Raw genomic sequence first — 16,917 nt, forward strand, 5'->3', positions numbered from 1 at the left:
CTCCCATCACCCATTTCCACCAACTTGAGCATCCCTGCAGAAACCTTGCACATCTAGACACTCGCACACTCTCTGACTCTATTCTACCGCTGTTCTCCATATGATCACTCCACGACACAGAAACTGCCACTAGATTTTACAATGCCACTCTTGCATCAGCCATCGACTCGGTTGCCACTGTAAAGCATAGCAGAGTGCGACGAATCAATAAACAACTCTGTGTAAGGACTGGGACTGCATATCTGTTTTGTCTGCTCTTGCCCTTACTTCTGATGGATTCTGCCCTTAACAAAAATGGAGTTGTTGGCTTCACGGAGGCCATCTTGTTTCCTGTCTGAGACTCCTTGTTTCCTGTTTGCTGTATACATAAGGGAACTCTGCACACTATGCATTGCTTGTGTACCTTGTTCTTTACTTGCTGCCAAGCTGGAAGGACTAGCAACCTGCTTGCCTCTTCTACTCTTCAGGATACCCCGCTTGTTTCCGGATCTACGCACCATGGAAGGACTCTGCTGCTATACCTGCCCTGCACCCACCTCTGCTACGGTCTGCCCTCCGTTAGGCCCGGGCTCTGGGTCCTGGATTCCGCATTGCTGGACTGGTATTCGCACCCTCTGTCTGTACTACTACTTGTGCATACTACTGAGACTGTCTTATTGCCTGCTTTGCATCTATAGGCTGAAGTGCATATTTCTTCAATAGATATATACATCTTGAACTGTGATATACCGTGTCTGTCTTAATTTCTGACCCACGTCATCGGGCTCCATAGAATTCTAGTATAAACTTATACTGTAACACCCTGGCACAATAGCATCACTACAAAGCTTCGGCAAGTATTCAGATTTGTAGAGCAGCACTGGAAGGAAACGCACTCACAAGAAGACTTCACCTCATTCAAACAAGCAACACTCGCATTCAAATCTGCTCTCACTTCTGATAAACAGGCCTACTTTACATCCCTCGTATCTTCCTTATCCCACAACCCCAAACAGTTGTTCAACACTTTTAACTCCCTCCTCCACCAACCACTGCCTCCTCTGACTTCCCTAATCTCTGCCGAGGACTTAGCCAAACACTTAAAAAATAAGATAGACCAAACAAGGCAAGTCTTTGTTGTCCAACCACCACAACCCCTTTGTATACCAGACCAATGCCCTAAAGCCAGGTTCATATGCGTTAATGCAGTCTGTTTAACGGATTGCGTTACACCACGGCATAACGAGGTGTAATGCAATCCGTTAATGCTGCCATTAACCCCCATTATCGGGCGCATCGCTAACGCATGATATAATCGGCATGCGCTAGTGATGTGCCGTCATTCTGTGGCGAACTCTCGGACGCGCTCTGCAGCGTTCGGGGTCCGTCACCCCGCATCTGCGTTAGCGGTATAGCATAACGCATATCGCGTTATGCTATAGAGTTAACGCAGTCCGTCAATGCTATGCATTGAACGGACTGCATTAACACAATGTGAACCTAGCCTAACCCCTTAACTTCCCTCTCCAAAATCACTGAAGGAGAGCTTGCTCATCTTCTCTCCAAATCACACCTCACCACTTGTGCACTTGACCCCATCCCCCACCTTTTCCCCAACCTCACCACCACACTTATCCCATCCCTAACCCATATCTTCAACCTATCACTAACTTCTGGTACCTTCCCCTCTGCTTTCAAACATGCCACAATCACACCTATCCTCAAAAAGCCATCCCTTGACCCGAACACTGTCCAGCTATCGCCCTATATCTTTGCTATAATGAAAGAAGAAGCGATCCAGCAGAGTGCTCTGGTGATTTATTGAATGCTGTTCAAACAACAGAACGTTGTTAATGCGTTTCTGGCTAGACGCCCTTAATCATAACATAACATGGTTGTTATGATTAAGGGCGTCTAACCAGAAACGCGTTAACAACGTTCTGTTGTTTGAACAGCATTCAATAAATCACCAGAGCACTCAGCTGGATCGCTTCTTCTTTCATTATTGCTGTGCAGCCAGGGCAGGGCCGGATCCGAGTCTGAGGTGCGGTGAGGTCAGACGTGGGTGAGCTGGACTTCTATACAAATTTCTATATCTTTGCTCCCATTTGCTTCCAAACTCCTTAAGCAGCATGTCCATGCTGAACTTTCCTCTCACTTTGCATCTAACTTACTCTTCGACATCCTACAATCTGGATTCCGTCCTCACCATTCTACTGTGACTGCCCTGACCAAACTTACTAACGAATTACTTACAGCCAAAGCTAACAGACAATTCTCTGTACTCCTCCTTCTAAAACTGTCCTCTGCCTTCAACATAATTGACCACTGCCTCCTACTACAGATAATTTCTTCCTTTGGTGTCAAATACCTTACCCTATCCTGGATCTCCTCATACCTTGCCAACAGCACATTTAACGTTTCCTACTCCCACACTACCTCCTCATCTTGTCTTCTCTCTGTTGGTGTCCCTCAAGGCTCTGTACTAGGACCCCTTCTCTTCTCAATCTATACCCTTGGCCTGGGAAAACTCATAAAGTCCTATGGCTTCCTGTACCATCTATATGCTGATGACACTCAGATCTACCTCTCTGGCTCAGATGTCATCTGTCTGCTCTCCAGAATCCCAGAGTCTATCAGCCATATCATCCTTCTTCTCCTCTCGCTTCCTCAAGTTCAATGTGGACAAATTTGAACTAATTATTTTTCCTCCATCTTGTATATCTTCCCTTCATGATCTATCTATCACAATATATGAAATCACACTTTTCCCTGTCCTGGAAATCCGCTGCCTTGGAGTAATCTTTGACTCTGCCCTGTTGTTCAAACCACACATCCAAGCTCTCGCCACCTCCTGTCGCCTCCAGCTCAAAAATATTTCCAGGATCCGTCCTTCCCTCAACTCTCACTCTACCAAAATGCTTGTGCATACCCTAATCATCTCCTGTCTCAACTACTGCAACATCCTCCTCTGTGGCCTACCTTCTAACACTCTTGCACCCCTCCAGTCCATCCTTAACTCAGCTGCCCAACTAATTAATCTCTCTCCTTGCTACACTCCTGCTTCCCCTCTTTGCAAATCCCTTCACTGCCTCCCAATTTCCAGGCTTATCGTTTAAACTACTAACAGTAACGTACAAAGCCATCCATAACCTTTCTCCTCCGTATATTTCCAAACTAATCTCTCAATATCTTCCCTCACGTAATCTCCGGTCCTCCCAAGACCTCCTTCTCACCTCCATGCTTATTCACTCCTCACCCAATTGCCTCCAAGATTTCTCCTGAATATCCCCCATCCTCTGGAATTCTGTGCCCCAAAACATCTGGTTATCCAGCACATTTGGATCCTTCAGACAGAACCTGAAAACACATCTCTTCAATAATGCTTATAACCTCTAATGACCACGCGGCCACCTCAACACCATCAGAGCTACTGTAACCCCTGACCTACTGTCTCCTTCCTCATAATCCTGTAGAATTTAAGCCCGCAAGGGCAGGGTCCTCTCCCTTCTGTACCAGTGTCACAATCCATTTTTGGATCTGTGGCAGCTTTGGCGTTTCATATTGAAACTTTTTTCCTTTCAGGCCATTGGGGGTTAATGTCAGTTTTTCCCCTTGGTGGCCGCTGGTGTAATTACATTACTGCTGAGTTTGCTGATGCAGGTGGTGTCCACTCCCACCATCCTTTATTATTATTATTATTATTATTTATTATTATAGCGCCATTTATTCCATGGCGCTTTACATGTGAGGAGGGGTATACATAAAAACAAGTACAATAATCTTAAACAATACAAGTCATAACTGGTACAGGAGGAGAGAGGACCCTGCCCGCGAGGGCTCACAATCTTCAAGGGATGGGTGATAATACAGTAGGCGAGGGTAGAGCTGGTCGTGCAGCGGTTTGGTCGATCGGTGGTTACTGCAGGTTATAGGCTTGTCGGAAGAGGTGGGTCTTCAGGCTCTTTTTGAAGGTTTCGATGGTAGGTGAGAGTCTGATATGTTGTGGTAGAGAGTTCCAGAGTAGGGGTGATGCGCGAGAGAAATCTTGTATGCGATTGTGGGAAGAGGAGATAAGAGGGGAGTAGAGAAGGAGATCTTGTGAGGATCGGAGGTTGCGTGCAGGAAAGTACCGGGAGACGAGGTCACAGATGTATGGAGGAGACAAGTTGTGGATGGCTTTGTATGTCATGGTTAGGGTTTTGTAATGGAGTCTCTGGGCAATTGGGAGCCAGTGAAGGGATTGACAGAGGGGAGAAGCTGGGGAATAGCGGGGGGACAGGTGGATTAGTCGGGCAGCAGAGTTTAGAATAGATTGGAGGGGTGCGAGAGTGTTTGAGGGGAGGCCACAGAGCATGAGGTTGCAGTAGTCAAGGCGAGAGATGATGAGGGCATGGACTAGGGTTTTTGCAGATTCTTGGGTGAGGAATGAACGGATGCGTGAAATATTTTTGAGTTGAAGTCGGCAGGAAGTGGAAAGGGTTTGGATATGTGGTTTGAAGGAGAGATCAGCGTCAAGGATTACTCCGAGGCAGCGAGCTTGTGGGACTGGGGAGAGTGGGCAGTCATTTACTGTAATTGATAGGTTCGTAGGGGGGGTCACGTGAGAAGGTCATCTTATGCATCAGCTGACAATTGGTGATACAGGTCCTTTTGGATACCAACCGTGCTGAAGACAGGAGGTTATTGCAGTGGTGCTTCAGTTGAATGCTGTGATCTGGTGCCTTACTCTGCTGTGCGGTGCATTGAAGCAAAGAAAGCTAAGTTTTGTTTTTGTGTTTCCTATTCCCTGTGGTGTTTGTCTTACCTTACCTTGTGTTGTTTTAGTGGAGTGGTAGGACCAGTGTCTTCACGTGCCAATTCTCTAATTAGGAATAGGAGCAGGGCAAGTGAGGGTTTAGATATCCTGTTCAGCGACGGGTTGAAAAGCCTGTATAGGGACGGTAGTAAGAGCACGACACATCCTCAGGTGAGTGCAGGAGGTGTCCATTTCGCCATTACCTATCGCAGGGTCCACCATTGTTAAAGTTTCTCTGGTGTGTTTTTTTGTTTTGCCGCTTAGTGACCGACCAATTGGTGGGTCGTGTCACACTGGGCCAGTCACTCCGTGACACTATCACCAACCTTCCTGTTTTTGTTCTGGTGAGCCATGGCCCAAATGCTCACCAATGAGCTTAAGGTTCTGCGTGGTGAGGTGGTGTAGCAGCTGCAGCAGTTGACCGGGATCTGGGTCTCAACTCAGTTGCAGGCTCTACCAGAAACCAAGATATCTCTCCCTGACTGGTTCTCTGGAGGGAGAGATAAATTATTTTGTATTTCAGGAAACCTGCAAATTGTACTTCAGGCTCCGCCCTCGTTCATCAGGGAGTGAGGAACAGCATGTGGGGATTATAGTCTCCCTTCTCAAGGGTGATCCCCAGTCATGGGCGTTCACCCTGCCGGTCAATTCACCATCTCTACGGTCAGTAGATGAGTTTTTCGCTGCTTTGGTGCTGGTGTATGGAGATCCTGATGGCGCCTCCCAGCGGAAACCTGACTCCGTAACATCAAGCAGGGGGGCCGGCTGGCCGAGGAGTACTGCTCAGAGTTGTGGAGGTGGGCCACTGACACGCAGTGGAACTATCCTGCACATAGGAGCCATTTTATGCAGGGCCAGTCTCCAAGGTTGCAGGATACCCTGGTGCAATGCGCCACCCCCAGGTCATTGGAGGCCGCCATGTCCCTTGCCATTCGGGTGGATAGACGCTTGAGGGAGAGACATACACCAAATGTGCCCCCTGTAGTCCTTGATAAGGAGGGGGACACACTGGTGCAGACAGATGCAGACAGATGAGCCCATGCAGGTGGGAGGAGTTGGTTCCCAAACGATATCACCTGCGGTTGTTTTGCCGTTTAGTGACTGACCAATTGCTGGGTCGAGTCACACTGGGCCAGTCACAGAGTGTGACACGACCCAGCAATTGGTCAGTCACTAAACGGCAAAACATCCGCAGGTGACACCGTTTGGGAACCAACTCCTCCCACCTGCATGGGCTCATAGATGTTTGTGACAAATACAATTAGTATATTATGTGTGCAGCTTACTGTAAATGTATTGAATTAATAAAACATTATTTTTTGGAAAAAATGGCGTGGGCTCCCACGCCATTTTCCAAACCAGACAGGGAAATGCTCATAGTTCATAGTTGAGATGCTCATAGTTCACGTGCAAGAGAGGCCAGAATTATGGGATCACCGGGGCACACATTATGCAGACAGGGCATGGAAGGAGGCAGCATGGAGGAGAATATGCATGCAGATGTTCCACGACTATGAGGACAGGCCTCGTGAGGCCCAGCAACAAGTTAGTAAGTACAATCCTTTAAAAACACTATTGTGAAAAATAATGTGTTACAAAAAGAACACAAAATCCTAATATGTAATGTTTTTGGAATAATATGTGGTGTATTTCAGACATTTAACTTGCAAAGTATCAGGCCACATTATACTGTAAACTACATTTTGCAATTTAAGCACATAGTTTGAATGTTCAAACTTTTTTTATGTTACATTGCAGTGAATGATGTGACGAGACGCTGGCGCAGCTGTAGGGACCAGTACCAGCGGGAACGACAGCAGCGGGCCAGGAGTGGGGATACAGTACCGACCAAAAGGAAGTACATCTACTTCGATCTGCTTAGTTTTATTGCTCCCGTTCTGGATCTGAGACCGTAAGTGCATGCATGACGCAACATTTTACACATGCTGTTAGGGTCAAATCTTAATTTATTATTTTTTTGTTAGCCAAAAACACCGAACTGAATCAAACCTAACAGAGAGGGAGACAGCATCTGACTCTGAGGCCCTTATAGATCCAGTTGTGGAAGGTGAAGAGGTGGCTGGCCCATCTACTGCACCTTCCAGCTGCACCCACCGCCACCATCGGTATCAGCACCACAGGAAGAACATCCAGTGGAGGACCAGGGAAACAGTAGCAGCCCTACCATGCCTCTGAATACCTCACCTCAGGCTGCCGCCATCTCACTCCATGGCCGACGCAGGAGAGAGATAACAACCACAGGCATCAGGAGGCATGTTGACAGTGGGGTGAGGGACTATTTGGCCAGGGCTGCCCACGATGATGGGGAGGAAGCATATGCCTGCATTCCAACCTGGTATTTGCCTTTTTGGAATGGTGGCAGTTGTTCATCAATAATCAGCTGCAAATGCCGGAACTACTGGAAGTTCAGGCTCAATCAGTTTCTGAGCAACCTCTTCCCTGGGTGCCTACCCCTGAGCCACAGCCCACCCCAACCCTACATCAGCCTACACAGGGCCAATTTTCTGGCCATAATGCACCTGCCAAATATGACCACTTGATGAGATCCACTGTTGGAGGCTGGTCCCAACATGGGTATGGTCAACATGGCCACTTGGGTACCATATTTCCCAGGACTACCCACTTCACTATCTCTCATCCCATAACTATCCTCCACCACAGGATCCTGCCCTGCTCCACCATCCTGGCTCAGCATATGTAAACCCACAGGGTAGAAGTAGTGCCACAAATGCAACAAACATCCCAAGCTGCCCTCCCGCCATCACCACCCCCAATCTATGAGAACTTGTAATGTTCATTGGAGATTTTTTTTTGTTATTGTTAATTTTGATATTTTGCAAATTTTTTAATTATTTGTCGGCCCAGTTGTATTGGGCAAAAAAACATTTGATACCAATATGGTGTCTTGTTTTAAATAACAACATGTTTTGATTAAAAACAGTTACAACTATATGACTGATGTTGATTATGACAATATTGTTCATCTTCTGATTTTCCCAGTTTAGACATTATTATGGCAACACAATACACACTTCAATCATAAACATGACTTTAATTTCACCCCATAAATCAAATTTACAACATAGAAACTGCATTGTCTTGCCATGGAATAGATCCCTCTGATGAGACAAAATAATTAGTTAACACATCCCGAACTTTCAGTCCAGAGAGCTGAAGATGTCATTGAATTACATGTGTAAGAGGTGGTCCAATATTGGCTACAGCTACTTCATCACCATCCCATGAGGAACAGTCATGTATTCTGGTAAAGTTGTGAAGGATTACATAGGCTTTAATAACCACATTCACATTAACTTCACTAAGTTGGATGGCTGACTGCAGGACACGCCATTTGGCACAAAGAATGACAAAGGCACACTCCACCAGTCGTCGTGTGAGGGATAGGTGTAAGTTAAATACTCTGCGCCAGTGGTCCATGGTTCTACGGGGATAGGGCCTCATGACGTGATAATTGAAAGGCCTCATCTGAAACCATCACATAAGGCACCACTTCCATAGTGGACCCCGATAGCTGGCGTGGGGGTGGTAGGTCCAACTCATTATTGCGCAGCTGCCGACCCATAATGGAAGAATTGAACACTCTGGAGTCTCCAGTTCTTCAATAGGTCCCAAATTGTACAATTATAAAACCTGTTGACACTGTTGACCAGGGCCAACAGCACATCAGAAAAATACTGTTTATAAAATGGAGGATGAATACATACCGTAATGTAAGTAGAAGACGCTCCTCTGCAGAATTACACTTGCGCATCCTGGTGTCCTTAAAGGTGATCCCAGGGCGCACAATCTCCATCAGCATGTCAAAGGTGGCAAGGCTCATCCGATAATATTGGAAGAACTTGTCAGGATGGCTACATAGAGATGCATACAGACGGTGGAAATGGCTTTTAGTCAGCCGTCGCCTCAAAAGCGGATGTACCCACATTCGCCTCCGTCTCCTCAGATCCACAATCTCTGGGTATGGCTCCCCAAAATGTTAGGACAAAACCCAGTTGTAAAGCACCCGCTCAGTAGTGTTGAAAGTAAGCCTGTCTGACATGTTTGACACAAAGCAGCAATACCACAACACAAGCACGGACTCTAATGCAAAGATTGGAGGGTGTCACCTGCTGTGGAGCCATTAACTAGGGTTGTTGATTATGATTTTAATTAATTTCAGGCCAAAGAACCATTATATGTCCATTTTGCAAGGGTGCGATAAAATCACGCCATATCGATGTCATACGGATTGCATACGGATGTCACATGGATACTTAGATACGAGGAAATTGCATCCTCGCATTGCAAACGGATTACATATGGATCACTGTTCAGGGTACATTTGTGGGATTCTTGGCCGTCATAATGGGACCGATATTTTTATATGTTTAGTGTGACTCCAGCCTAACTCAATATATCATCCTGGTAAACTACCGCAAATCTACCCACCAGTGAGGAAAAAATATAATTTATGTCGGAGCATTGCTTAATCTGAATGCCATCACCAAATTTTCGATATGACCCTCAGGTGTATTGAATGCGGTCTTCCATTCGTCATTCCATTTATCTCCAGATAATTGGTTAAACAGGTGAGGTATAAGGGGTAAAGGACAGGGATTGTGCACCCTGATTTTATTAACCTCTCTAAAATCCAAGCACAGACGCAGCCCTCCATCCTTTTAAAGGGAACCTGTCACCTCGTTTTTCTGCAATACTGCAATAAGATGCAACCACTGCCTTTTGGGGCTTATCTACAGTATTCTGTAATGCTGTAGCTAAGCCCCCGATCTAACCTGAAAGATAAGAAAAACAAGTTTTATTATACTCACCCGGGGGGCGGTCCGGTCCAATGAGTGTTGCAGGTCCGGCGCCTCCCATCTTCATGCGATGTCGTCATCCTCCTTCCTTCTTGACATGCCTCCTGCACAGGCGTACTGCTCTGGTGAGGGCAGAGTACTGCAGTGCGCAGGTGCTGGGCCTCTGTGACCTTTCCCGGCACCTCCACACTGCAGTACTTTGCTCTGCCCTCAACAGCAGGAGCGCGACACGAAGCGAGCAGGAGGAAGACATCGCAAGAAGATGGGAGGAGCCGGACCAGGGACACCAATCGGACTGGACCGCCCCCGGGCGAGTATAATAAAACTTGTTTTTCTTATCTTTCAGGTCAGATCGGGGGCTTATCTCCAGCATTACAGGATACTGCAGAGAAGCCCCGAAAGGCAGTGGCCGCATCTTATTGAGGAAAAACGAGGGGACAGGTTCCTTATATCAACAAAAAAAACTCCACGGTGACTGGAGAGGTGGACGCCGGATATGAGCCTCAGCCGGACTCTGGAAGGGGTTAAATAAATGAGATTTCATCATTTTGGCTCCTGGTAAGGAGTCGATAGCACAATCATATGCCGCCATATAGTAGCCGTCCGGTAACTGGTGATAATTCCATCATGTGTGGGGTCTATTTGTCTCCAGAGAAATCACACGTTACATTCCACACACAACACTGTGTAGAAAAGGCGGCGCGGGGTAATTGTGCCAGTAGTGAGGGGAAATAATGGCGGGAAGGTCACTGACTGAGGAGAAGTCTCCATGTCTGCACCCCGGAGATCATGTGACTCCTGACTCCTCCCCTCCTGTGACCTCATCACAGGTCCTGTGCGCACAGATCAGCCATATATGTGGAGTGCGGCTCTGCGGGTGGAGGTAAGTGCTGGAGGCTCCATTATTCTCTATGTGGAGTGCGGCTCTGCGGGTGGAGGTCAGTGCTGGAGGCTCCATTATTCTCTATGTGGAGTGCGGCTCTGCGGGTGGAGGTCGGTGCCGGAGGCCCCATTATTCTCTATGTGGAGTGTGGCTCTGTGGGTGGAGGTCGGTGCTGGAGGCTCCATTATTCTCTATGTGGAGTGTGGCTCTGCGGGTGGAGGTCGGTGCTGGAGGCTCCATTATTCTCTATGTGGAGTGCGGCTCTGCGGGTGGAGGTCGGTGCTGGAGGCTCCATTATTCTCTATGTGGAGTGCGGCTCTGCGGGTGGAGGTCGGTGCTGGAGGCTCCATTATTCTCTATTTGGAGTGTGGCTCTGCGGGTGGAGGTCGGTGCTGGAGGCTCCATTATTCTCTATGTGGAGTGTGGCTCTGCGGGTGGAGGTCGGTGCTGGAGGCTCCATTATTCTCTATTTGGAGTGTGGCTCTGCGGGTGGAGGTCGGTGCTGGAGGCTCCATTATTCTCTATGTGGAGTGCGGCTCTGCGGGTGGAGGTCGGTGCTGGAGGCTCTATTATCTATGTGGAGTGCGGCTCTGCGGGTGGAGGTCGGTGCTGGAGGCTCCATTCTCTATGTGGAGTGCGGCTCTGCGGGTGGAGGTTGGTGCTGGAGGCTCCATTCTCTATGTGGAGTGCGGCTCTGTGGGTGGAGGTCGGTGCTGGAGGCTCCATTATTCTCTATGTGGAGTGCGGCTCTGCGGGTGGAGGTCGGTGCCGGAGGCTCCATTATTCTCTATGTGGAGTGCGGCTCTGCGGGTGGAGGTCGGTGCTGGAGGCTCCATTATTCTCTATGTGGAGTGCGGCTCTGCGGGTGGAGGTCGGTGCTGGGGGCTCCATTATTCTCTGTGGAGTGCGGCTCTGCGGGTGGAGGTAGGTGCTGGAGGCTCCATTATTCTCTATGTGGAGTGTGGCTCTGCGGGTGGAGGTTGGTGCTGGAGGCTCCATTATTCTCTATGTGGAGTGCGGCTCTGCGGGTGGAGGTTGGTGCTGGAGGCTCCATTATTCTCTATGTGGAGTGCGGCTCTGCGGGTGGAGGTCGGTGCCTTGTGGCTCCATTATTCTCTATGTGGAGTGCCGCTCTGCGGGTGGAGGTCGGTGCTGGAGGCTCCAATATTCTCTATGTGGAGTGCGGCTCTGCGGGTGGAGGTCGGTGCTGGAGGCTCCATTATTCTCTATGTGGAGTGCGGCTCTACGGGTGGAGGTCGGTGCTGGAGGCTCCATTATTCTCTATGTGGAGTGTGGCTCTGCGGGTGGAGGTCGGTGCTGGAGGCTCCATTATTCTCTATGTGGAGTGCGGGTGGATGTCGGTGCTGGAGGTCGGTGCCGGAGGCCCCATTATTCTCTATGTGGAGTGCGGCTCTGCGGGTGGAGGTCAGTGCTGGAGGCTCCATTATTCTCTATGTGGAGTGCGGCTCTGCGGGTGGAGGTCGGTGCCGGAGGCCCCATTATTCTCTATGTGGAGTGAGGCTCTGCGGGTGGAGGTCGGTGCTGGAGGCTCCATTATTCTCTATGTGGAGTGTGGCTCTGCGGGTGGAGGTCGGTGCTGGAGGCTCCATTATTCTCTATGTGGAGTGCGGCTCTGCGGGTGGAGGTCGGTGCTGGAGGCTCCATTATTCTCTATGTGGAGTGCGGCTCTGCGGGTGGAGGTCGGTGCTGGAGGCTCCATTATTCTCTATTTGGAGTGTGGCTCTGCGGGTGGAGGTCGGTGCTGGAGGCTCCATTATTCTCTATGTGGAGTGTGGCTCTGCGGGTGGAGGTCGGTGCTGGAGGCTCCATTATTCTCTATTTGGAGTGTGGCTCTGCGGGTGGAGGTCGGTGCTGGAGGCTCCATTATTCTCTATGTGGAGTGCGGCTCTGCGGGTGGAGGTCGGTGCTGGAGGCTCTATTATCTATGTGGAGTGCGGCTCTGCGGGTGGAGGTCGGTGCTGGAGGCTCCATTCTCTATGTGGAGTGCGGCTCTGCGGGTGGAGGTTGGTGCTGGAGGCTCCATTCTCTATGTGGAGTGCGGCTCTGTGGGTGGAGGTCGGTGCTGGAGGCTCCATTATTCTCTATGTGGAGTGCGGCTCTGCGGGTGGAGGTCGGTGCCGGAGGCTCCATTATTCTCTATGTGGAGTGCGGCTCTGCGGGTGGAGGTCGGTGCTGGAGGCTCCATTATTCTCTATGTGGAGTGCGGCTCTGCGGGTGGAGGTCGGTGCTGGGGGCTCCATTATTCTCTGTGGAGTGCGGCTCTGCGGGTGGAGGTAGGTGCTGGAGGCTCCATTATTCTCTATGTGGAGTGTGGCTCTGCGGGTGGAGGTTGGTGCTGGAGGCTCCTTTATTCTCTATGTGGAGTGCGGCTCTGCGGGTGGAGGTTGGTGCTGGAGGCTCCATTATTCTCTATGTGGAGTGCGGCTCTGCGGGTGGAGGTCGGTGCCTTGTGGCTCCATTATTCTCTATGTGGAGTGCCGCTCTGCGGGTGGAGGTCGGTGCTGGAGGCTCCAATATTCTCTATGTGGAGTGTGGCTCTGCGGGTGGAGGTCGGTGCTGGAGGCTCCATTATTCTCTATGTGGAGTGCGGCTCTACGGGTGGAGGTCGGTGCTGGAGGCTCCATTATTCTCTATGTGGAGTGTGGCTCTGCGGGTGGAGGTCGGTGCTGGAGGCTCCATTATTCTCTATGTGGAGTGCGGCTCTGCGGGTGGAGGTCGGTGCCGGAGGCTCCATTATTCTCTATGTGGAGTGCAGCTCTGCGGGTGGAGGTCGGTGCCGGAGCAGGGCTGTGGAGTCGGTAAGCCAAACCTGCGACTCCGACTCCTCAATTTCCCTTACCCCGACCCTGACTCCATCTCCGACTCCCACACATATTGCTTATATTTAAGTGAAAAATTTATTGTAGTACAATGTGAACCTCAGACATTTAATCATTTTTATGATCCAATAATCAAGATATTTAGATAGAACAGAATATATATTGGTGTACTACCCGGTTTTCATTCTTTTTGGTACAGATACGATATGGATAGACAGATATGGATATATAGATAGAGCAGATTTCTAATCTGCTTTTGCTATTGAAAACATTATCTATGAGCTCAAAAACCTTTCAGGTGATGCGGTTTTTTAAAAAGATGATCAGCTTTTGCAGCTGAAAAACGTATCCTCAAAAAACACAGGAAAAACGCTGTGTGTGAATGTAGCCTTAGATCAGGAATAGAACAGCCATTTATAGGACATTTCATAACTTTCCCAAACTCCTATGAAAATATATTCAGCACATTCTGCATTGAATTACTGTACCCAATTTATTATATATTTTCGGAGTCGGTCCATTTTATACCGACTCCAACTCCGACTCCGACTCCACCAAAATGAGCACCGACTCCGACTCCACAGCCCTGTGCCGGAGGCTCCATTATTCTCTATGTGGAGTGAGGCTCTGCGGGTGGAGGTAGGTGCTGGAGATTCCCCATTACTGAGCACGGGGGACATTAACCCCTTCACCACTGAGACGCTTTTGAGGTCTTTGTTGCCACTTTATAAGAATCATTGCGTTTTTGTTCTGTTTCCTGTAATATATACATATGACCCAACTATGGAAGACAGGAAGTGAGGAAACGGATTGTACTGGGCCCCTTTCTTGGCCCCCACAGTTTTATGCCCAAATTATGCCCCTTATTCACTATATATGATGCCCCCACACAGTGTAATGCCCCCATTATGCCCCTTATGCAGTATATATGATGCCCCACACAGTGTAATGCCCCCATTATGCCCCTTATGCAGTATATATGATGCCCCCACAGAGTGTAATGCCTCCATTATGCCCCTTATGCAGTACAGTGGGGCAAAAAAGTATTTAGTCAGTCAGCAATAGTGCAAGTTCCACCACTTAAAAAGATGAGAGGCGTCTGTAATTTACATCATAGGTAGACCTCAACTATGGGAGACAAACTGAGAAAAAAAAATCCAGAAAATCACATTGTCTGTTTTTTTTTCATTTTATTTGCATATTATGGTGGAAAATAAGTATTTGGTCAGAAACAAGCAATCAAGATTTCTGGCTCTCACAGACCTGTAACTTCTTCTTTAAGAGTCTCCTCTTTCCTCCACTCATTACCTGTAGTAATGGCACCTGTTTAAACTTGTTATCAGTATAAAAAGACACCTGTGCACACCCTCAAACAGTCTGACTCCAAACTCCACTATGGTGAAGACCAAAGAGCTGTCAAAGGACACCAGAAACAAAATCGTAGCCCTGCACCAGGCTGGGAAGACTGAATCTGCAATAGCCAACCAGCTTGGAGTGAAGAAATCAACTGTGGGAGCAATAATTAGAAAATGGAAGACATACAAGATCACTGATAATCTCCCTCGATCTGGTGCTCCACGCAAAATCCCACCCCGTGGGGTCAGAATGATCACAAGAACGGTGAGCAAAAATCCCAGAACCACGCGGGGGGACCTAGTGAATGAACTGCAGAGAGCTGGGACCAATGTAACAAGGCACACCATGGACTCAGATCCTGCAGTGCCAGACGTGTCCCACTGCTTAAGCCTGTACATGTCCGGGCCCGTCTGAAGTTTGCTAGAGAGCATTTGGATGATCCAGAGGAGTTTTGGGAGAATGTCCTATGGTCTGATGAAACCAAACTGGAACTGTTTGGTAGAAACACAACTTGTCGTGTTTGGAGGAAAAAGAATACTGAGTTGCATCCATCAAACACCATACCTACTGTAAAGCATGGTGGTGGAAACATCATGCTTTGGGGCTGTTTCTCTGCAAAGGGGCCAGGACGACTGATCCGGGTACATGAAAGAATGAATGGGGCCATGTATCGTGAGATTTTGAGTGCAAACCTCCTTCCATCAGCAAGGGCATTGAAGATGAAACGTGGCTGGGTCTTTCAACATGACAATGATCCAAAGCACACCGCCAGGGCAACGAAGGAGTGGCTTCGTAAGAAGCATTTCAAGGTCCTGGAGTGGCCTAGCCAGTCTCCAGATCTCAACCCTATAGAAAACCTTTGGAGGGAGTTGAAAGTCCGTGTTGCCAAGCGAAAAGCCAAAAACATCACTGCTCTAGAGGAGATCTGCATGGAGGAATGGGCCAACATACCAACAACAGTGTGTGGCAACCTTGTGAAGACTTACAGAAAACGTCTGACCTCTGTCATTGCCAACAAAGGATATATCACAAAGTATTGAGATGAAATTTTGTGTCTGACCAAATACTTATTTTCCACCATAATATGCAAATAAAATGAAAAAAAAACAGACAATGTGATTTTCTGGATTTTTTTTTTTTCTCAGTTTGTCTCCAATAGTTGAGGTCTACCTATGATGTAAATTACAGATGCCTCTCATCTTTTTAAGTGGTGGAACTTGCACTATTGCTGACTGACTAAATACTTTTTTGCCCCACTGTATATATGATGCCCCCACAGTGTAATTCCCCCATTATGCCCCTTATGCAGTATATATGATGCCTCCCACACAGTATAATGCCCCCATTATGCCCCTTATGCAGTATATATGATGCCCCACACAGTGTAATGCCCCCATTATGCCCCTTATGCAGTATATATGTTGCCCCCACACAGTGTAATGCCTCCATTATGCCCCTTATGCAGTATATATGATGCCCCCACACAGTGTAATGCCCCCATTATGCACCTTATGCAGTATATATGATGTCCCCCACACAGTGTAATGCCCCCATTATGCACCTTATGCAGTATATATGATGTCCCCCACACAGTGTAATGCCCCCAATATGCAACTTACTCATTGTATATGATGCCTCCCACACAGTGTAATACCCCCATTACAGGTGGCCTGCCCTTCGCCACCACACATCGCTGCCGCTTGCCCCAGGCCAGGAGCTGTGGCCCTACCATCCAAGGACCCCGCCGGAACCTGTGGGGCTCCAGTGTCATCAGCGCATCGGAGTGCGCGAAGACTTCATCATCGTCTCAGCAACTGGGCCCAGCAACTACTACGCCGAAAGACCACCAACCTGAACGGCGAGGGACATCTGGACGGCTAAGTTGACTTTATAATTAAGGACCCCTAGTCGGCCATACCGCAGCCCTATAGTGACCGGCTGTTGCCGGAAGTAGTCGTGTTCTACCGTTTTGTGTGTGCCTGTATAGAGCCCCCTGCGAGGGCAACCCTTGTTACCCCTGTTTTTGGTGATCAGACCGGGACTGAGGAAAGTTCCCTCTGGCCCTATAAACGTTAATACAGAAAGCACCTACTTGTCTCGCGACTCGTCACTGCATCCTGCGCTCCTGCGAGTACCACGTTTGGCGTAGTCGGCAGGATGCAGTCTCTGAGCGCGGACAACGATGGCCCCCGACCCAGCATTTCTTTGGGGGCCATGCTAAGC

General features: G+C 48.7%; 3 protein-coding genes and 1 long non-coding RNA gene across 6 annotated transcripts in view; all 4 read left to right on the plus strand.

Annotated features, from left to right (window-relative positions):
- The first annotated feature begins 368 nt into the window (after nucleotides 1–368).
- Nucleotides 369–7,562, plus strand: LOC141047358 (uncharacterized). Its single transcript, XR_012219782.1, has 3 exons — nucleotides 369–601; nucleotides 6,536–6,689; nucleotides 6,763–7,562. It is a non-coding gene; the product is annotated as an uncharacterized lncRNA (long non-coding RNA).
- Nucleotides 7,563–12,204: 4,642 nt separating this feature from the next.
- LOC141047089 (uncharacterized) overlaps nucleotides 12,205–16,917 on the plus strand; it is a 559,273-nt gene continuing 554,560 nt past the window's right edge. Inside the window, exon 1 of one of the 2 annotated variants that reach the window (XM_073542047.1) lies at nucleotides 12,205–12,308. The gene's annotated coding sequence lies outside the window, so the exon portion shown is untranslated. Of the gene's footprint in view, nucleotides 12,309–13,106; nucleotides 13,179–16,917 lie in introns of those variants that run through there. The other variant, XM_073542048.1, reaches the window with a different exon arrangement.
- LOC141047093 (uncharacterized) overlaps nucleotides 13,155–16,917 on the plus strand; it is a 300,636-nt gene continuing 296,873 nt past the window's right edge. Inside the window, exon 1 of the mRNA XM_073542057.1 lies at nucleotides 13,155–13,233. Coding sequence (XP_073398158.1) covers nucleotides 13,207–13,233 — 27 coding nt within the window. The 5' untranslated portion in view covers nucleotides 13,155–13,206. The remainder of the gene's footprint in view (nucleotides 13,234–16,917) is intronic.
- The window catches only part of LOC141047085 (uncharacterized), a 63,044-nt gene continuing 60,062 nt past the window's right edge, over nucleotides 13,936–16,917 (plus strand). For both annotated transcript variants that reach the window (XM_073542033.1, XM_073542034.1), the window contains exon 1: nucleotides 13,936–13,977. In XM_073542033.1, coding sequence (XP_073398134.1) covers nucleotides 13,951–13,977 — 27 coding nt within the window. In that variant the 5' untranslated portion in view covers nucleotides 13,936–13,950. The remainder of the gene's footprint in view (nucleotides 13,978–16,917) is intronic.

This window comes from Dendrobates tinctorius, unplaced genomic scaffold, assembly GCF_039654945.1.
Source record: "Dendrobates tinctorius isolate UK_male_01 unplaced genomic scaffold, ASM3965494v1 ptg000126l, whole genome shotgun sequence".
In the NCBI taxonomy this organism is placed as follows: Eukaryota; Metazoa; Chordata; class Amphibia; order Anura; family Dendrobatidae; genus Dendrobates; species Dendrobates tinctorius.